We start from the raw sequence: 21748 nt of genomic DNA, 5'->3' as shown, positions 1-21748 counted from the left end.
TGGCTGTGCTGACAGCTTTTCAGCCGGAGGCAGCAGCGCCTGGGAGCCCTGGGTTCCCACTTGGATGCACCTGCTGAGCTGGGATAGAGCACTGCTCACATCCTGGGCTGGGCTTGCAGGTGTGAGAGGGGGATGTAGTTGTGCCTAATGGAGCTGTAGAGCTGTGCAGGGAAAGGTTTTCTCCAGGGTGGGTCAGGAGGGAAGGGTTTGCTGTGTCTGGGCCAGCAGCATCCTCCTTCCCCATCGCCTCCTCGGTCATGAAGAGCCTGGGGGCCGCTTGCTCCCAGAGTGGATCCAGTTTGGGGTGCTCAGACCTTGCCCTCCATGGACATTCTGGAGGGGGTTTGAGCAGCACTGAAGCAAGAGAGGCTCTGGGCTGGGTAGCCAGTGCCTGGGAGATGCGATTTACTCCCCAGTGGTGAGGAGAACAGGAGGCTGTGCTCCCCAGGACCAAATCAGTTACTGCTGGTCTCTTCCTGTGTTCCAGAAGCGGATGCGTGTGGGGGTGTCCCCACAGTCCTGCAGAGGAGTGTGCTGTGAGGTGCCAGAGTGGACAGGAAGGTAATGTACTGCTCGTCCAGCAAGCACCCACTTGTCGGTGCCAGCCGGGAAGAAAGCGTTCACCTTCCCAGCCCTCCCAGTAGCCAAGTCGTGCTCTCCACCGGAGCCGGGACGCTCCAGGCCCCTGAGCCATGGCTGCTGGGTCACCCAGCTGTGGGGAAGCCCTGGTGTTGTGCTGATGAGCGTCCCTGCAGCCTTGTTCCCCTGCGGTGCTGTGGAAGAGCAGGACAGGGGTGTGCGACCAGGGCTCTGTGAGGAGCAGCGGCTCCCAGCCGGGATCCCTGCTGCTGCCCTGAGCTGCCCGAGCCGGGGCCCTGGGGAGGGGAGCGGAGCAGCTCCTCTGCCTGGAGCCACGCTCAGGCTGCTGCGGTGACTCAAGGCTGTTGTCCTGAGCTCTGCTCTTTGGCAAAGACAGCAAAGAAACACAGCAGGGATGCTTGTGGGAGTCCTTGGCGTGTTGGGTCTCGTCCTGCTCCCAGGGCAGGGCCCGACCCTAACTGGCTCTCTCTGGCTTGCGCAGGGAACGGGAGGTGCGAGGATGGAGCTGCCGCCACTGGCAGCGGCCGGGGCTGTGCAGATGGAGGAAGGTGAGTGTAGGTGGGGCCCAGCTCTGTGCCAGGGTTGGGTGGGCCACTGGTGCGGGCCAGCTGCAAGACACGAGGTAGCTCAGGTCTGCAGGTGGGGTGAGCTTGAGGTGTCCCCTGCAAACCAGGAACATGCTGGTGCTGAGGCAGTGGCGTTTTCCCCCGTGTGCCCACCATGGATAGGGTCCTGTGGCACAGTGCGAGATGTGGCCACATCTGGCAGTTTGTGTGGTTTGTGGTTCAATGGGCAGCAGGCAAGGAGTGTCTGTGGAGGTGGGATGGGGCCGCTGGCCCGTGGAGCCCCAAGGGGCTCTTGTGACAGCTTCCCCGTGGATCTCTTGTGGCCAGCTGCTGTCCCAGGGCATCGCAGCCTTGTCCATGGCTTAAGGCCATGTCCCTGGCTCTGCCCTCCAAGATGGGCATCCAGAATGGAGTGAGAAGGGAGAGCCCCCTTGGTACAGGCCAAACACCCCTGCTGGGAGCTGAGCTGACTTGTCTCCTCCTGTAGCTGTCGAGAGGGCTGAGGAGAAGCGGCAGCAGTCCCCGAGCCCACCACCATCGCCGGGAAACGGAATGCCACGCAGAAGGAGCATCTGCCTGCTGGTGCCTTGGGATAATGAACCACTGGTGCTGGTACGTCGCTGCCTTGCAGGCTCTTTTGCCCTCGTCTGGGGACAGAATGTGCCCAGTGCAATTTGTGCAGGGCTGGGGGCAGGCTGACCTGCCTGCCTTGGGGCAGGAGCTCTCATCCTTGGCTGAGTGGGAAGTGATGCTCTCCCTTGCCCAGTGTGTGGTGGCTGTGCGTGACTGTGCTGCCCGCTGCTGGAGCAGGTACTGGCTGGGCAAGGGTGCCGTGCCCTCAGCACCAAGCTGGGGGCCAAAACGAATGGGAACCAGAGCTCTGCGGTGGCTGTGGCAGAACCACGGCTTCCCGGCTCTGGCACCAGCTGCTTCCACACATCCTTCAGAGCGGCTCTGCTGGCTTCCCTGAGAAGGAACTAAGCTCCTGCTCTCTCTTGGCAGCCCCCGGGGCCTGACCCTGGCTACCCCATCACGGCAGAGATCATAGAGGAGGAGAGGAAGGCAGCGCAGCAGCGGTTGTGCCGACTGCTGGGGCAAAAGTAGGGTAAGGGCAGAGTGGGAATGTAAAGGGCATGGCAAGGAGGAGGCAGCCATGGCGGGGGCTGCCAGGGCAGGGGGGTGTCCGTGCAGTGAAGGCTGAGGAAGCTCCTGGGCCGGTGCTGCCTGGTCCTCGGCTCAGAAACTCCTCGAGCCTGGTGAAGGCTTGGGCAGGAGACCTCGTGCCCTGCAGTGCCCAGGGTGATGTGCAGGGTTCCCCAGGGCCAGAGCTGTTCATGCTGGGAGGCTCTGCTAAGGGACAGTCCCATCCAGCAAGTTGAGGCTCCTGATTTCATGCTCCCTCCCAGCAGATGAGGTCCCCAGCACCAGTGGGGAAGGTACATCCCTGGGCACAGCCATCGCCCAGGGCTCCTCGGGTACCAGCCGCACATGGGCAGCGTCTGCGACCACAGCATGGGTGGTTTCTGGGCAAGCCGATCCCAGCCCCAGCAGCCTTCCTGACAGCAGCCAGCCCAGACGTGGGAGCGCGCCCGTGCTGGGAGGTGAGTCGGGGCGGACGGGGCTTCTGCGGGGCTGAAGGGCAGGCTTAGATTTAGGCAGCAGCTTTCCTGCCAGACCTGGCTGAGCTGCCTGGGCTCAGCAGCCCTGAGGGGCTGGTGCTGGGGCTGTGCAGAGCCTTGCCATGCCAAGGGAAGGTTCTTCCCTCACTCGCTGCCCCAGTCCCCAGCCCCGGAGGGTGGAGGGGAATCTGAAATGCTTGCCACCTCTGGATGCAGCGGATGCATCGGCTCCTGTGGGTGCTGCCAGCTCCCTAAGGCCAGGCTCTTCCTCCTTGGCTGAGCCTGGTCATGGTGTGTTGCTTTCCTGGAACTCCTGCACCCTTCTTTGGGCAGCTCCCCTCAGGCCTTGCAGAAGGCATCGCTTCCCCTGGTAGGGAGGGAGTTGGTGCTTCAGCCTTGAGGAGCTGAGGGGTTGTGTTGTCCCCTTGGGCTGGGGGATGGCGGAAGGGCCAGGCTGTGCTGTAGGAGCCGGCTGGGGTGGTGGCTGCTGGGCTCTGGGGATGTCAAACCTTCCATTCCCCCTGGGATAGGGATTGTGGTAGCCCCGGTGCCAGCTCAGAGTACGGCTGCAGAGACCTGAGCAAACCTTTGTGCTTGCAGGTTCATCCAGCCCTGCCTCTTGGACGCGGGCAAGATCCAGGACCCAGGGAACTCTCAAGCGGCTAAAGGCAGGCATCCATCATTCCCATCAGTAAATGGCAGTGCTGCTGGCCCCCCAGCTGCGGGGCTCCTGGTCCAGAGCAGCCCCAAGGCGGGACCGCAGTGATGGGATCAGGCCCCTTCTCTGCCACCAGCAAGAAACCGTGCTGGGTGGCAGCGCCCAGGGCGGCATGGGGTGAACCAAACTCTGTGGAGTCTGAATTTACAGACCAACCACAAATACTTCAATGTTCTTTCATGGAATAACACTTTGGGTTTACAGCTGAGCTGTTCCAGCAGCTCCTTGCTTCTAAATGGTGATGGACGTGGGGGTGGCTCACCCTGTCCTCTTTGGGTTTTGTTCTTCCCCAAGGAGGAGGAGCGCTCTGACACCGAGTGGCCTTTTGGGCCAGCAGCAGCAAAACGTCCGCGGCTGTGAAGATCCGTTGGAGATTTTATTGTTCTATGTTCGTTCTTCACTGTTCTAATATTGTTCTTTTGTTGTTCAACTGTAGTTGTTTTGTTGGTTTATTGTTATTTATATTTATTCAAACACAGCTGTCTGGTCAAACAACAGTTATTATTATTATTATTATTATTGCTCTTTATTATTATTATTTCACTGGTTTTCCTCCACTTTGCTTCTGCTTTGAGCAGTGGCAATTTCAGTGCAGGACTGCAAAAATGTGCTGGAATGGACAGTGGAGAGACAGAAACTGCTTCTGGGTCTTCCCTACACTAATACTAAAAGCATGGTACTTCTGGAGCTGTTTGGATTCTGCTCTGTCTACGGCCAAGTAGCTGCTGCTTAATGCACAACCACCAAACACTTTGGTCACGGAGGCGAATTTCATGATCACAGTTGTACTGTGTTAAAACTGCTTTACAGAAGTGCCTTGCTGGAAACCACTTAACTGGCATGGTTCTTCCTGCTTCCCCATTCCTCATCTTGTGATGTGAGGAATGAAACAAAGCTCGTAGATCCCGCTGCCAGGGCTGGGTTAGTACATGAGACCAAGCTGTAAGTGGGTGCGATGCACTGCTTGGTGTTTCCACCAGCTGTGCCATGCTTACTAGGTGTCAAGAAGCTTACTTGCAGAGCAAAAGCTGAAGGAGAAGCAATGACCCATCTGATGACCAAGCTGAGTTGATGGAGGCTGGCAGCTGATTCATGTTTTGGCTTGTGAGGGCAGGACCTGAGTTTTGAGAGCTGGAAGCCTTCTGTTGGCTGTCCCATGGACACACTGGGGTTTGTATTGAGTCGGTGTTTGCCATGGGGAGTCTCCAGCCCAGCCCAGCCCAGGCCAGGCCCAGGCAGCAGGGAGCCCCTGGGGATGCTCTGGGGGCAGCTCTGAGATCAGATGACAGTGAACAGGCAGGGCCAGGTTGGCTGCCCCATCACCAAGTGCCACCATGGGGGCGAAAACTGGGTACAATGGAGCAGCCAAACTTTAAAACCTCACCGCTAAACCTAACTCAAACCTCTAATCCTAAAACTCACTCTACACCTAACCCTAAAACTCAACCTAAACGAAAACCTAATCCCTAACCCTAACCCTAACCACTAAGCCGATCCCTAACTCCTAAACTTAACCCTAACCAGAACACTAAACATAACCCGAACTCCTGAGACTAAACCTAACACTAACCAAATCCCTGCCCTTAACGCGAGCACTAAACATTACCCCTAAGCCTAAAGCTAAAGCTACCCCTGACCGTAGCCCTACCACCTAACCCAAACCCTAAGCCTAAACCTAACTCTAAAGCCCCTAACCTTAACACTAACTCTAACACTAACCCTAAACTTAACCCCTATCCCTAATGCTAACCCTAACCCAAAATTGCTCGTGTACTGGGACGAGCAGGTTTTAATCCACCTCTATCAGCTGCTGCAGCTGCCTGAGGAGTGGCCACTCAGTCAAGTCCCAGGGAAACTCTTCCTTTATGCACTGGGACCTGCCTGAAACGTCAGGAGCCGATCCACTACCCCTGGAGAGCATCGTGGCCTGACCATTCTTGCTCACTCAGCCTCAGCTTTTCACGGTCCTTTCCCCTTACCCGTTCTCAACGCGCACCCCTTCTGCTTGGGACATGACTGCTCCTCAAAGCCCACCAACCACTGCTCCTCCCTTGCAGGACTCCTGCTGCTGCTCCCTGCCTGCAGCACATTGTGAAGCACAGCTCACATCGGCTGCAAGGGGACACTGAGGAAGAGGCAGCGAGAAAATTTCACACAAAGATCATCTCAATGAGAACCGCTCTAGAAAGGATCAAACTTGCTCCTCATAGGAGTGGACAAAGAGGAGGTTTCTTGCTGCTTACTGCAGAGAGAAATAGCACAAAAAATAGGATCTTTTATTCCTGAACTTCCTTTGAAAATGCTGCAGCAACTCATCACCAATGTGCCACATGATGCTGTCAAATCACACTGGGAACAATTCAGTATTAAATTCACTCCTTTACTAAAGGCTCGAGAACTTTGGGCAGAACTTCAATTAAACCCCTGAAATCCGTTATCAGTTTAACTGCTTCACTAAGGCAAGAGACTTGAACCCTACCTCTTTGCCTAGGTCCTTCCATTTCAATTCCTAACAAGTATCAGCCTGCTTTTGGGTGGCAGGAAGATGTCCAAGGAGGACATCCTTATTCTTTTCTCACCTATGAGTGTGTCCCCTCCGCTTCTTTTCTCCCACTTATCTGTGCCTATTATCAACATTGTGCAGCAGAATCTATCCTTAACCACCCATCGCTGCAGCACCAAGCATGAAGCCCCAGGAGACACACAGGCAAGCAGGGTAGCTGTGCAGGACCAGCACTTCCCAATCACCACAGAGGCAAGGCCAGCAAAGTACAACTTGTGTTTTTAAAACCTGATCATTTTTATCTGTTAGATGTGCAGAGATCAAACCTCTCTGTAACTCTTACCAGCAGTGACTCATATCAGCTGCAGTGCCAGCTTGTCTCCGTCTCAATACAGATGAATGCATCTGGATGGTTTGTCAGGCAGGGTGAAAATATGGGCCCTGTGCTCCTTCACACTCCTCTGCAAGCAAGAACAAAGAACAAATGTTAACAGCACACACCTGAGCGGCTCGTACACCCCATGCCACCACTCTGCTCTGTGCTGTGGCTCCTCTGTCCAGTGCAGAGGACCCTGAGCAGCTCTGACAGAGCTCCAGGTACCTTCAGAAGTGACGGAGCTTTACATTCACTCCAAGGAACAGGAAGCCAGACCATGCTGCAGGTCAGGCAGAGAAAGGCTGAGATAACTCCAGGTTCTTCATGCCTACAACACAGCTGTCAGCTCCTTCCTCTCACCTCTGAGACCAAGAGACAGAAAAGCCCCTGAACTCTTCAGGAATAGTCTCACCTCAAAGGTGTTGAGTACATGTCAGCAAACACCCATATGGCTCAACAGCAGGAAGGGTCCCTTTGGGAAAGAAGATGGTCAGTGGTGTCCAAAGGGGTTGGTGGCCCTCTCCCTCAGTGCTCTGGGCAGTGCAGTTGTTCCCCTATGATGGGAACAGGTTCTTACACCAGGCACACGCCACACACATCCCTCCTACCAGCTCACCATCAGCACCCTGAGAGCTGAGCTCAGGCCCAGGCTATGGTGCAGGAAGGGCAGAGCCAAAGCCTGCAGGCAGCCCCACAGGGAAGGGGTTCCCTTGGCAAGAACAGCCTCAGCACTACTCATCTGTAGGAAATGAAAGAGCCACCAAGCACAGACTTGATCCTCAGGGGAAGAGCCCCATAAGGAAGGAAGGAAATAACACTGTCCTCCTGCGGCAGCAGACAAAGCTGTGGAGCCTACATGGAGGGCAGTGGACTGAGCTGAAGGGGCTGGTGTGCTCAGAGGAGTGAGTGATGGCCTGAGGCTCTGAGCTGTCAGTGCTGCCTATTAACAGGGAACACAGACCCCTCTGGGAGGCAAGTCAAAAGACAGCACAGACTTTTCAAGAGAGCTTTGGTTCACAGCCTGATGACCAAAGCTGCCAGACAAGCAAGAAGAAGCAGAAGCAAATGATCTCTTTGCAGCTCTGTATGTCAGCACACTCGGGGTTGGCTTTCCAAAACTGCTGCTGATTTAGGGGCAGATGAAGCACCCATCACCTCTGCCTGGACACAGCAGATCTACCTTACCCCAGCACTACAGTACCTGCAGAGAAGAGGGAGAAGAGTGGTGTTCTTTATTGAAATGACTCATGGTGGAAACCTGACATGAGCAGAGAGGATTCCACAAACGAAGGGCTCTGAACATGAAAGCAATGCACACCCCATACCTCTGGTGTGGATCCAGAAGCTGATCTTGCTTTCAGAGGGGTGTGTGATGCAGTAGCCACAGAACTCCACATCAGGGCTGCAGGAGGGTGGGGGGGGAAGAGAGCAGTGAAACCCAGGCCAATCCACAGCAAATCTCAGGGAAGTCAGAGGCTTGGGCCACCTCAGACCTGCTGGGGCTCAGAACATCTCTAATATGACTGAGGGTCTTATAGGAGGGATGTGTTCAAAGGACACCCCCTCTAACCTTATTCACACCCTTCCATCTCTCTCTGAGCTGCAGAACGCTGCTCTTTTTCTTGTCCTGATGATCTATCAGAGAATTCCCATGGCATTTGCAGTGCGACTGTCATTTGAGATGATGTATTGAACTTCCTGCTGGAATTCTTCTGAGCCTTCCCAGTGAGTCTTCACAAACCTCCAGTGCCTCCCAGTTCAATAAAATCAGAATGAAGCCATTTTAATGGGGGCAGCAGGATTATTAATTTCCAGCATCAATTCCTGCATCTTGATGCAACCATTACAGATGATCAATCTGCTTCATACTGGCTGTTCCTACCCTCTTTTCTGACAGCACTTGCCCCAGAAGGTGACACAGATACAGCCTGACCACCTGTACTTACAGAGTTGCACATTGTCTTACACAGAGCCACATAAGACATTCAGAAGTCTGCCACATGTCTGTCATTCCATTTCCTCTGCACTAACCATAAGAGCAGTGAGGGTTGGCTGCTCCTTAATGGGATGGGGAGCTGGGAGCATGAGCTGTAAGCCAATAAGGCAGAGAACTCACTGGCCAGCCCTGTCCCACAGCACCCAAGCTAGGGAGTAAGGTGGGTGCAGAGGTGGTAGCCAGGGCCAGCCAAGGGTCCAGGTCACCACACAGGCTTGTGGGGGTGAAAGAGGTCCGAGGCCAGGCCAGGAGGACAATCTGCAGGTCAGGGGAGGGTAAAGAGGGTCAGACAAAACCTATGACCACCAAGCAGATGTACAATGTACAACAATGAGGAGAGGCTGATGTTGGGTCAGGAGGTCAGTCCATGGCTCAGCATCCAACAGCTCAGGACAGGCTGAGCTCAAGACCCACATTGATACAACAGAGCTGAGGAGGGACTGAAAGCCCTGAGCTGAGCAGCTCCTGAGCCTGGGGGCAGGGTGTGTGTGGAGGCCCCAGGTGAGGCTCCTCAGACTCATCAAGGACGATTAAGTGCTCTCAGGGCTAACAGCACAAGGAGAAAGTGAATCCTGTTAAGAGAGAGGGTAGGTACCAGCTACCTATTATACTAATACTGCCTCTGGCACCAGCTCCGATATTCATACTCCAACAGGCAGGCACAGAGGGAGTTTTGCCTTGTTCCAGCAGCAACTGAGATGCAACTTAGTGAGAAGAAGGGCAGAAGAGGAGACAGAGGAACCCCCAGTGGTGCCAGGGGCTGTGGAGACTCCACTTACTTCTTCATGACCATGCAGTGGAGGGCATTGCCAAGCATGTGGTCCTCATCGGGCAACACAAACGTGACTCAGTTTCCATCTGTCCCACCTGCCATGAATGGGGAGAGAAGAGATGCTGTAAGGTTCTCTGAACACCAGCCCCAGGGTGAAGAATCAACAGCTGTGCTCAGCTTCAGCACAGCACCTGTAGCTCTGGCTGGCCCATGGCTGTGGCTCATGGCTCCAGTGCTGCAGTGTGACCAAGAGCAACTTGACAGAGGAGGGAAGGTGGCAAAATGATGGAGCTCAGAGAAACCTCCCCCTGGTTATCCAAGTGCCCGTGCACCCTTGCTCCTCACAGGGGAGAAGAGGAGCCCAAAGCAGCTGCAGCTTCGGGACCCAGGGTGGAAAGAAGCTGGGAGTGAGTGTTGAGGACTTTGTGAGTGCAGGTCCTGCCACCAGCCCAGGCTGGACAGGAATGAGAGGGACAGTAAAGAAGTGCCCAGGGAGGCAATGGGGCTGTCAGCAGGGAAAGCGGATCCCACTTCAACACCAACATCAGCCCAAATTCAGGGTGCCCAGAGCAGCTGTGGCTGCCCCATCCCTGGCAGTGCTCAAGGCCAGGTTGGACACAGGGGCTTGGAGCAGCTGCTCCAGTGGAAGGGGTCCCTGCCCATGGCAGAAGATCGGAACTCGGTGAGCTTTAAGGTCCCTCCCGACACAAACCACATGAGGGTTCAGGTGCCCTGACTGGATTCACTTATCCAGACCCTTTCAGACAGATCATTCAGATGGGAATGATCAGTGCCCAGGCTGAGACAGCAGCAAAGACCACAGCAACCACCGTGATCCTCAGCACATCCTGCAAGGGAGAGGAGAGACCTGGAAAACACAAACCCGAGGAGCTGAGAGTGAGAGCACCGCAGGGCCCAGCAAGGGTGGCTCTGCTGCTCCATGGGGCTTCTGTCACCAGGACATGGGATTCATTTGTCACCCGCTGTCGAATCAGCGCTTTGTGCTGCAGCTGTGGTCCATGGAATGCCCAAGCTGGGACAAATCCTGCCCACGGCTTCCTTGGCCACCCCCCGGCTCCAGAAGTGCTGCAGGTACCCTCTGCAGCGGGCACTGACACACAGCACTGCCCCAGTCCCTCCCTGCCTGCACTGACAACAGAAAGCAAGGGAGGGAATTGTGTTTCCAGGATGGAGCCTCTGTCACAGCCTGGAAGGTCTCCTTGGGCAGCAGCACCAAATCTGCTCCCCCAGGACATGCTGGGAACCTCTTCCCAGAGTCTCCCTGCTGATGTCTCCATTCATGACAAGCTGATAGTGCATCAACAGTCAGGTAATGCCCCTGCCCTGCTTGCACCCATTACCTGCTCTTTCCTCCCATGCTCTCCTGGGTTTAGCTACTACTGATTGAGGACTTCCAGCAGGATTTTCAGGCTCTCCCTATCTCCCATGTTGACAGTTGCTTTGTAGATGCCACTGTCCCTTTCCGGGACACCCTCCAGCAGGAGAGATCCATTGGATGGATGAAAATCAGCTCGTCCTGCATAGGGAGCATGGATGGCTGGGCTGTGGGACCCCCTGTAGTACTGCAGGATGGTGTGGGAGCTGTGCTATTGAGGTATTCCCACTGCACAGAGTAGACCTAGCCCAGGAAGCAGCACTGGGGATCCCACAGCAGCAACTTTACCCTTGAGGGGTTCCCAGATTCCTGCAGCTGTTGCAAAGGCACCAGCAGCCTTTTCCCTGCTCAGGGAAAGCTGAAGGTCTCAAAACACACCCAGTTTTGGGGAAGGACAAACTGGAAAGAGTAAAGTTCCTTCCTTTTCCTTTCAGCCTGGAAACCTCCAGCAATGAAAGATAACAATGGTACCTTTGCCTATGAGGATCACGTACATGGGACAGGCAGCAGACTCCTGCTGGCTTCCTCCTCAACAATCCCCCCCCGTGAGAGAGCCCAGTGAGCTCTCACTGCTCACAGACACCCCTTCCCAGCGCCCTCACCTCCCATTCCTCTGGAGCACAGCCCCCGGGCTTCTCTTCCCCACGGAAAGCCTTCGGTGGGATCCAAGAGCTCACGGGGAGGACTGAGGCTTGGAAGGAGCTTAAGATGCCTTCTACTGGAGCAGCTGCTCCAAGCACCTGTGTCCAACCTGGCCTTGAGCACTGCCAGGGATGGGGCAGCCACAGCTGCTCTGGGCACCCTGTGCCAGCGCCTCAGCACCCTCACAGGGAACAGCTTCTGCCTCAGAGCTCATCTCAGTCATCCCTTGGCACCCCCATAGCCCCCACAGCACCCCAATGATCCCCCTCCACCCCAATTACCCCCCCTGCACCCCCATAGCCCCCCTGCACCCCCATAATCCCCCCAGCACGCTATAACCTCCCTGTGCCCAGTGACCCTCCTGGCACCCAATGCCCCCCCGCACCCAATGAGCCCCCTGCACCCCAATATCCCCCCAGCATCCCAATACCCCCTGCACCCCCATAACCCCCACAGCACCTCATAACCTCCCTGCACCCAATGCCCCCCAGCAGCCAATGGCCCCCCAGCAGCCAATGGCCCCCAGCACCCCAATACCCCCTGCACCCCCATAACCCCCCCCAGCACCCCAATACCCCCCTTAATGTGTGTGTCGTCCCCCCCAGCTCAAGCTGGAATCCTGCCTCGGCATCATCGGTGGCAAACCCCTGAATTCCGTTTATTTCATCGGCTTCCAAGGTTCCATATGGGAATTGGGGGGGGGTGTGTCCCCAGGACATGGATATGGGGGTTCCCCCTAATTCACCCTATCCCATCTTCAGATGATTTTCTGCTCTACCTGGACCCCCATTACTGCAGTCCTGTGTGGATACAGAGCAGGAGAACTTCCCACTGCAGGTAATGGGTATGGGCGGACGGGGACATCCCATCAATGGGGTATTTTTTGGGGGGAGGGGAATTATCCTGACACCCCCCCCCCCCTTTTCCAGTCATTCCAATGCAGATCCCTGCGGAAGATGCCCTTTGGGAAGATGGATCCCAGCTGCACCATTGGCTTCTATGTGGGCACTGGGACCGGGCTGGATGCGCTCTGCAAGGAGCTAAGCCGGGTGAGCCCACATCGCATTATGGGGGCGGGGGGTGTTTTGGGGGTGCCCCCCCCACCATTATAACCCCCTTTTCCCTCCCCCCCCCCATATCCAGGTCCTGGCCCCCCCCCACAGCACCCGAGCGTTATCCCCTCTTCACCCTGGTCGAGGGGGGGGTGCAGGGGATGGAGCCCCCCCTCCTGCGGAGACGCCACCCCCCCCCGCGACCCCCTCCGGGGCAGAGGAGTTCGTGTTCCTCTGAGCACACACCACACCCCCCCCACAGGACTGAACCATTGTGGGTTATGGGGGGGATGGGACTGAATCATTGTGAGTTATGGGGGGGTTCCCATGGGACTGAACCCAATGGTTATAGGGGGGTCCCAACCCCTGAAACCCCGCCCCATCATGGGACTGAACGACTGTGGGTTATGGGGGGGTCCCAACCCCTCAAGCCCCCCATGGGACTGAACCACTGTGGGTTATGTGGGGTCCCCAACCCCACAATGACCCTTCAGGGACACCCACCCCCACCCCTTTGTGCCCCCCCGCCCCAGGGAGTACCAGACGCTGCTCACGGTGGGGGGGTCACAAGTTATTTATTGCTCCCCCCCAGTAAAGGTGAACTGAACCAGGCGCTGCCGTCACCCATGGGGACCCCCCCATTACCCCCGGGCCGGGGGGGGCAGCGGCTCCCCCCCCTTGTGCTGCTGCCGGTACCGGAGGCGCCAGGTGCTGAGGCCGAAGGAGCCAAACGGCTCCCGGTGAATTCCTGCCCCCCCCAGGTGCACTTGGGGGCCCAATGGGGCTGAGCCCTGGCACCGGAGGGTGGGGGGGGCACCTTTAAGCGGCCCCCCCGGGGTCGTTTCCGCTGTCCCAGGGCTTCTGCTCTGCTTCCGGCTCCGCTTCTGGCTCCTTGGGGCTGGGAGAGGGGAGGAGGATGAAGGGATGAGGATGAAGGGGGGGGGGTGAGGATGAGGATGAAGAGGGGAGATGAAGATAAAGGGATCACGATGAGGATGAAGGGAGGGATGAGGATGAGGATAAAGAAGATGAGGATAAAGGGATGAGGACAAAGAGGGGATGAGGATAAAGGCGGGAATGAGGATAAAGGGATTAGGATAAAGAGGGGTGAGGATAAAGGGACAGGGATGAGGATAAAGGAATGAAGGGGAGGATGAAGGGATAAGGATGAAGATAAAAGGTGAGGATAAAGGAATGAGGATGAGGATGGGGGGGTAGGTTTAGGTGTGACCCTGTAGGCGCCTGTAGTTTGCCTGATCCTGCCGCTCCTCCTGCTCCGAGCTGGGGACAAAGGGGTCCTGAGCACCCCTAATACATGGGGGGGGCACCCATGGACCCCCTCCCGTACCCCTCTTACCGGTACATGCAGGTCTTGTGCAGGGAGCAGCAACGGTTCAGCTCCTTGTCATCCACTGCCAGAATCTGAGGGATGGAGGGGGGGGGGGGGGTGGCACAGGGGGCTGAGGGGGGGGGGCAAATGGGTCTGGAGGGGGCCAAATGGGAGGGACCAAATGGGTCTGGGGGGGGGGGATCGAGATGGGTTTTGGGGGGGTTCAAATGTGTCTTGGGGGGTCCAGATGGGGTTGGGGGGTGGCCAATTGGCTCGGGGGGGTGGTTCAATGGGGCTGGAAGGTTCCATTTGGCTCTATGGGGGGGGGGTTCAGAGTGGGAATGAGGAATATGGGGGAGAAGGTTGGGAAAGGGATGTGGGACAGGGACATGGGGTGAGGACAGGGATGGACACAGGGATAGGGATGGACACATGGATAAGGATGGACACAGGTATAGGGTTGAGATGAGGGTGAGGATATGGGAGAGGGATGGACACAGGGATGGACATGGATGAGGAAAGGACAGGGATGAGGAAGAGAATGAGGCAATGGGACAGGGATGGGGAGGCAGCGATGGGACAGGGATGGGGATTCGGCAATGGGACAGGGATGAGGATGTGGCAATGGGACAAGGATGGGGCTGAGCTCGGCACTGCCAAAGGCCTCTATGGGACAGAGCTCGTTCTATGGGGCAGGGACCGCTCTATGGGGCAGAGCACCCTCTATGGGACAGATCCCATTCTATGGGGCAGAGACCCCTCTCTATAGGGCAGAGCCCCTCTTATGGTGGCTAACCTAACCCTAACCCTGTCCCTACAGGCCCTTGTCCAAAGGGGGGACTCCAGTTTTCCTGTAGTGCCCTTCAGGTATTGAAAGGCCACAAGAAGGTCTCTCTGCAGCCTTCTACAACAATACTCAACCACTTTATGTCCAGCTGCTCTCTCCTTCATCATACCAAGTGTTTAAACAGGAACATGAGCTCTTTGTGTCTTAACAACACAAGTCTGTGCCTACAACCCTATTGCTCTGCTCATTGTGGCTTCTGTTGGAGCTGCTGCTCTCAAAACCAAAAGCTTTTTGCTCCTTGTTGTGTGTATTTAAGGAAAGCAGTGTTTTGCTGTGTCGAAGGGATGCCACTGCCTTCAATGGGGTTATCATCTGAGCAGGAGAGCAGAGGAAACACAAGGTGACATTCTAGGAAGCAGAAGCAGCAGCAGCATTGCAATGCATCTTCCTGGTGGGTCATGATGAGCAGGCAATGAGGTGGCTTCTGGCACTGCTGCTGATGAGCTCCTAATGGCTTTAGCTCTCCACTTGCAGGTGGAGCTGCTTTCATTGGAGTTAAATCTGGTTTAAAGGCAGCTGAGCAAATGCTGGGCAGGAGCTGCTGCCCCTTCTTTGAGTACTTAGTGACTGGATTTAGGAGTCAGCTCAAACGTCTTTAGGCAAGGACTTATCTGCTTACATTTGAATGCACCAGGTCACCCCTATGTGTTTACTGGGTCCATGAGCTCCCTTTATTGTTGAGGGAGATTTGGTGGGGTTCATGCCTCTCACTGCAATGCAGACACCTCCATTGCTCCAGCTGAAGAGATCTGGGTGAAGTCTGCTGATTGCATTGGCCTGAGTCTCATCAGCTGTCATGGGACCTTGGCTCATAGATAGGTAAGGAGAGATGCCGCGGAAACGACTCAGTCAGAGATCAATATGATCAGACAAATGCCATTTATTGCAAAGCATTAACTCCTTATATACTATTGCTTACACACACCTACAGCAATTTGGCATATCATGATTGGATACTTGTCTTGAAGACCCTTAGTGACTAACATAGAATTGGTTAAGCACAGGTGTGAGAACTTGACCTCGAACGCTTGCCAACAGTCCACAGCTCTCAGGACTCAGTGAATTACAGCTTCTTCTTATCTTGCTTGCTTAGGCTTCCTCAGGCCTCCCACGGCCTTGCTGTATCTTTCAGAGTTATACAGAGCTCATGTACCAAATATCCATTCTCCTGTGAGAACTGTCTCCAGAGAGAGACACTCATGTTTGGCTCTTAATAGGATGTGTATTGCCCCAAATGCAACACACACACACTGCCAAGGGCTGAGATTCTGAGTGTACTTCAGTAATCGCTGCTGTGTGCTGTAGGCTGAAACACGTGCTGTGTTTTAAGGTGAGAAGAGATCCCTCTGAAGCCATCAGTGGATGTGGGCAGGCTCTGCAGTGTGGACTGGCTGCAAGGCGCTGGGCATGTTGTGATGGGATATTTTGCAGCCAGTTTTCTCCAGCACTTGGAGACCAGTTCTGCTCCAGTGCAGCAGGGCTGGCTGTGCTCTCACCTGCCCCTCCTGCACTGCCTCTGCTTTGCTCCTTGTCCTCTGTGGCCGGCAGGACTTTTCTGAACTGCTCCCACATGTTCTTAGGGGGCAGTGGTGCCTCCTCCCTCTCTGTAAGGGTCTCCACGTGCTCTGACAGCGATGCCAAGCCAGGCCCTGCAAACCAGGACTTCCTTCAGTGCAGTCTGCTGGGCTCCCTGAACAAACACGAGCAGTGTGCAGAGGTACCAGGGCTGGAAAGCCAGTCAGGGGATCCCTCGCCATAAATAGGACCAGAAACTGCTCAGATGCATTGAGCGGTTGCATCCATGAGCCAACCAGGTCTCTTCTGCACCAAGATGAATGGCCACTTTCACATGGATTGATGGAAATGATTCCAGCTGCTCTCCTACTGCTGTGCTTCATTTGGGGAAAAGAAGCAGCATCTGGCACATCTGCCTAGAGAGGCTGGTTGGGGACCTTGGGTACCACTCATCACAAGTGCCTGGCTGACTGGGGAGACAAGGAACTGGTTTTACCCACTCTCACAGCGACACACACAGGTAGCCTTAGGATTTGCTAGTTCAGGTCACACATGTTTGGGTTTTCCCTTTTCCCCAGTGGAACCAGGGCTGTATTATCAGACACTGCCCATCTCATAACTTTGAATTATGTTTCCACTCTGTGTGTGCCCTTCACGAGGGCACAGAGAGTTACCAGCCACTACCTACAAAACACATCCATCAAATAAACTACTTCCTACTCTTCCACCTTAGCTCCCTATCAGCAAGATGTGTCCCCAGCCATTAGCCTAAGGGAATGATGTGATGTTAACCACCACCTTCAAAACTAGTGCACACTTTGGCAACAATAAAAGAGAAGAGGACAACTCTAAAAGTGTGCACGGAAGTTCTTGCAGCCCCAGCACTGCAGGGAGATGGGAGGTTGGCTTTCCACTTCTGCTCTGCCCGTCTGCTTGTCTGCGCTCGTGTCACAGCCTGGGGCTAACAGGAATGGCACTCGGATCCTCTCCTGGCATGGAAACAGAACTCATGTTCCTCTGGTGTTCCTCCTCCCCTTTTCTGCCCTCAGGTCTCCACTGCCTACTGCTCTTCATCCTTAAAAACTCCATACCTTGAGGGTACAGGCCATAATGTGCTGTTTTACCTCCAGGAATGTGCTGCCTGGTGTATGTGAGGGTTTCAGTCCAAATGCTGCTATGTGTTTCTGTGCACTTAATGTAAGCCAAAGAGGGGAGAATGAAGCCTGGATACCAAAATGGGGATGGGGAAGGACACTGGCTACACAGACACTGTGCTCTGTGCTTTCCACTTCAGCAGGTACAGCCAAGCTGCAGTGAGCAACAGGACGTGTGCATCTGTTCAGTGGGGGAAACAATCTCTGGGACTTGCCCCAGTGCTACCTGAAATCCCTCTTGGATTAGACTGGTTTTGTTTCCTGTTCAGTGGTCAAAGTGCAGAGCTGCCAACTGGTAACTGCCTCTGTGCTCCTTGAAACCAGAGAGCAGGAATCCCAACTCCCTCTGAGGAAAAGGAAGTGCCTTTAGAAAGAAAAGAGGTTTAGGAAGAAGGTGGCTTTGGGTGGGCTTTGAACCCCTGGATGCCTCGGGCAGCACCCGTCTCACCTCCTGTCTAAGAGATCTGTGGGGTTCATGAGGAAGAAGAGTTTCAAAGTGGGGATTTCTCTGCAGAAATGCAGAGGGTTTTCCACCTAAATGAACATGTCTGATAAATCCTGCACCTCAAGAGCTGAGGCTTTGTGTGTGTGGGGAGGAGCTGTGAGGATGTTTGGTTCTACTGACGAGGCAAAGGACTTTCTGCTGGTGTGATCCCCCCAATTCTTTGCTAATGGTTTGTCATCTCTGTGGGAGGGAGGGGAAAAAGGGCCCCCTCCTGCACTTGGATATGTCAGCCTCTGGTTTTGTAAATCCCAACAGCACAAGCAAAGCATCATCTGAAGAGCCTGTGCTTCCCTGGACTCTGCTTCTTTTCCATACTGGAAACACCCACGATGGCTTTGGGAAGAGAAGGTACCTTGCTTCAGATTCTGCCCCCCCTTGTACCATGTAATCACTGCCAGACATGGGAGAGTGCCCATTGGGCTGGAGAAGAAACTGGGTTTGCTCCTGTCTTACATGTTTTGGAATGACTGCATTTCATTTTCTTTCTGTTTTCCTCTCTGAAAGGACACAAAAGTCCTTCCAGCTGCTGTGTCTGGAACTGAGGCACCGACAGAGGCACCTGCCAAGGGAAGGCCCTGTGCTGAAGCACCCTCAGGAAGGATGAAGCGTGTGTGAAGGGGGGGCTGTAGGGTAGATGCTTCATCCTCAGCTGGAAACCTGGATGACAAGGCCAGACGCTTTCTGGGATGTTCAGGTGTTTAATAAGAGATAGAGGAAGGTTTCTGGGTGATAAATGGAGCCTCCTGGTCCCGCAGGGTCAGTGAGTGCCCTGCTGCTGGCCCGGCTCCTTTGGCCACTGCTGGTGCCGCCTTCGAGCATCAGTGGCGAGGCAGCTTCTCGGCGGGTGCAGCGGAGTCTTCAGAGCTGCTGCTCTTCCTCTTGTGAGTGCAGCAGGGACTGCGCCTGGAGCAGGCCCTGCCCCGGCAGGGAGCAGAGGCCCCGGGCACAGCCTGCCCTGGCTCCTGCTGCGCTGGGATGGGAGCAGGGACGCAGGCAGGACCCCCCTGCACGGCAGCGGGCGAGGTGCTCGGGAGCACGTCTGCGTTCCCTGCGGCAGCGCTGCTGGATGGGGCTGCTCTGGGCACAGGGGCCCCCAGCGTGCAGGCAGCGGGGCTGGGGCTGGGCTCGGGGCTCAGCTCCCGGCCCCCGGGGCGCTCAGAGCAGCTCACTTTGGTCGTGATGCTCCACTCGCCTCTGTGCTGGCTGCCACAGGAGCTGGTTCTCACCACGAGCTCGCCCTCGCATCGCTCCTGGACGGCCTTCCAGCTGGTGCTGGCCACAGGGCTGCCCTCCAGCCACCAGCTGAACTCAGCCCAGCACTCGCTGCCTCTGTCGCTCTTCTCCAAGCCGCTGGCATCACAGGAGTCCTCGCGGATCAACAGTTTGAGCGCTTCATCCACGCACTTCTCCTCTGTGGCCCCAAGGAGCCTGCGCACGAACTCCAACGTGTGGCTGGTGACGTCACAGGGCGCGGCTGGTGACGTCACGGGGTGTGGATGGTGACGTCACAGGGCGTGGCTGTTGACGTCACAGGGCGTGGCTGGTGACGTCACAGGGCGCGGCACTCAGAGTCGCAGCAGTCCTGGCTCTGCAGAGCCCAGCTGGTGCCATAGATGCAGACATCCTGGCCATTCCTGACCAGCACAGGATTGTGAGGAAGGCAGAGGTTATGGCTAGGGGACAGAAAGAGGCATGGTCCATACAGACAAGGCTTTTCTGTTGGGAGGCGATGGAGGCACAGGGCACTTGCCCTGTTTTCCAGCTCTGCTCCCACTACAGATGGCTACGAGCAATAGGATTCCCAGTGTCAGGCAGTATTTACAGTGGCAGCTATAAAGCCTGTGTGACAAGGTTGCCTTTCCTTCCGTGGCTCTGTCTATAATTAAGCTGGGAATGGGGTTTCCTAAATGCAGTGCCCCAACTAGGGAATTTCTGGAGTGATTGCCGGCTGGATTTGAGCAAGGATTCCATGACATTTCCAAACTCCCTGGCATCCTGCCCCCAGCCAGCAGCAGCACACTTAGGAGCCTCTCTTTATGTACCCAGACCTATACAGGGCGATTATTCATTTTGTTAAAGCTGTATTCCAATCCCTTCCAAAGGCAGGACAATTAATGTATTGAAGTATATTGAAGTGAATGTATAAAACCATTGAAGGGGGAACACCGTGACACCTGCTCTGACACCCCAATGGGTTTTTCCCTGATACAATATACCTCCTGGAAAGAATCCTGCCTTTGTGGCGTGTCATCCCTGAGGTTTTGCTGGAGTTCAGGAGACACTGAAAGCAAATAACACAAGCAGAGGCTCCAAGGCAGTGCTGAGCAAGCTGGAAGGCCTGCACCTCCCTGGGGCTGGGCTGATGTTTGAGCTGGTTCCTTCAGCCCTCTCACTATGGGCAAAATTTCACTCCACATTTCCCTCCACAAACCAAAAATGGAACAATGTCTGGTTTCAAGCAGGCAGAGTGTGCGATTCCAGCTCTCCATAGGGATGCACTGCTCAGCACGGGAAGGGTAGGGGCTGAACCAGCAGCACTGGGCTTTTGCCTCTTGCCTTCACACCTACTTGGCCTTTTCTTTCTCCGACCAAGCAGGAATCACACAATAACCCAGTGCCAGGAACTGGTCCCCTCCAACCAAGTCACCAAAGCTGGGTTTTTACAGTGTGAGTTCTTTTGAAGGCACTGCTGCCGTGGGATGGCTTCTGCTTGGCTGTGGGAGGTGCTTCCCATCAGCCTATGTCTGCACTGGCCTTGGTGCTTGGCAGGACCAGGTATGTCGAGCAAAATAAATGCCACAGCTTGAGGGCAGAAGATGAGCCCCTTGGGATAGCCCATCTCCTGGAGCCATTTCTTTTAGTCCAATGCAAAGCTACAAAGGCAAAAACTGAGCCAACAATTTGAAAGCATCAAACCCACATGAGGGAATTAGAAAAATACTGTCAGAAGAAAATGGGCTCCTCTGGGGCTGGCTTGAAGCAGAGCTGCCTGCTCATGGGGCCATTGGGGCTGGCTTGAAGCAGAGCTGCCTGCTCATGGGGCCATTGGGGCTGGCTTGAAGCAGAGCTGCCTGCTCATGGGGCCATTGGGACTGGCTTGAAGCAGAGCTGCCTGCTCATGGGGCCATTGGGGCTGGCTTGAAGCAGAGCTGCCTGCTCATGGGGCCATTGGGGCTGGCTTGGGTTTGGTTTATTTTAACTGCTTTTAGTAGTTGCAGGTCTTAATCATTTACTAAGCAAAAGCAGCCCACGAGAGCTGGGGACAGAACCCTTCAACTGGCCCAGTTCCCCTTCCCAGCAGCAGAAGCCCTCAGCAATGCTAAAGTTCACCTTTGGTCATTGGCATGGTGGCTGCTGAGCACAGCCCCAGGGATTAAACCCGGCTGCCCCTGCCTCATCCCTGCCCTGCTTCATTCCCACCTCCCAGCTGCAGTTTTGCAATGCTCTTTCTGCAGCAGGAGGCCAGAGGCCCCGTGCTTCCCACTTGTGTCACCTTGTGCGTGTCCCCCTGTGCTGTGGCTGGCAGTGCAGGATGCCCAGCAGTGTGCTACAACCCCAACAGCGTTTTGGGGCTGTGCTGTGTCCCCTGTGTGTGGAACGAGTGGTTTCATGCGGGTTGGGGTGCTGTGTGCCTGCTGCCTGCCTCTTCTCCTGGAAGTCTCTCACACCAATCTTGGCTTTTACATTAGTTTTACCCTCCAAGTTTCTAGCTGTAGACCTGCAGCGAGTCCTCTTCCAAATGCAAACCCCAGAATTTATACATTTAGAATCCATCATTTACTTTAAAAGCCCAAATTCACTGCTCTCAGGCCCAAACTCAGGGCTCTGGAGGGAGGACCACACAGGGCATCTCCTGTTACCAGTGGGATGTGGCTGTAGGAGTTGGCTTCCTTCGTCACCCCTGACCAGAGCACCCTGCTCCCCACAGACATCCAAAGCCCTGTGGCTCTGCACAACAACCCCCCCCCAAAACTGGAAAGCAAAACCCTTGGTGTTTCCCTTCTGCTTTCTCCACGCTGTCAAATGACACTGGCCTCTCTTCTAACCTCCCTAGGAGGCCAGGAGCTCTCTCCCCCACCAGGGTCAACCTGGCCACACAAGAACATAAATCCCAAGAAGCACTTGAAGTGAAATACAAAGAGCCAAACTGACTTTAG

At 55.3% G+C, this 21748-nt stretch overlaps 1 protein-coding gene across 1 annotated transcript; it reads left to right on the top strand.

The window, feature by feature from the left end:
• Window positions 1–490: 490 nt before the first annotated feature.
• LOC117437161 (nuclear envelope pore membrane protein POM 121-like) lies at window positions 491–3551 on the top strand. The gene is made up of 5 exons (XM_034070584.1): window positions 491–561; window positions 1082–1148; window positions 1654–1778; window positions 2169–2266; window positions 3386–3551. Exons 2-5 carry the CDS (start codon window positions 1100–1102, stop codon window positions 3549–3551), a joined length of 438 nt encoding a protein of 145 aa, XP_033926475.1. The 5' UTR covers window positions 491–561; window positions 1082–1099.
• The last annotated feature ends 18197 nt before the right edge of the window (window positions 3552–21748 follow it).

The sequence above is a fragment of the Melopsittacus undulatus genome, chromosome 18, assembly GCF_012275295.1.
Source record: "Melopsittacus undulatus isolate bMelUnd1 chromosome 18, bMelUnd1.mat.Z, whole genome shotgun sequence".
NCBI classification, from domain to species: domain Eukaryota; kingdom Metazoa; phylum Chordata; class Aves; order Psittaciformes; family Psittaculidae; genus Melopsittacus; species Melopsittacus undulatus.
The sequence above is the reverse complement of the archived record's forward strand: the minus strand, read 5'-3'. Positions and strand labels throughout refer to the sequence as shown.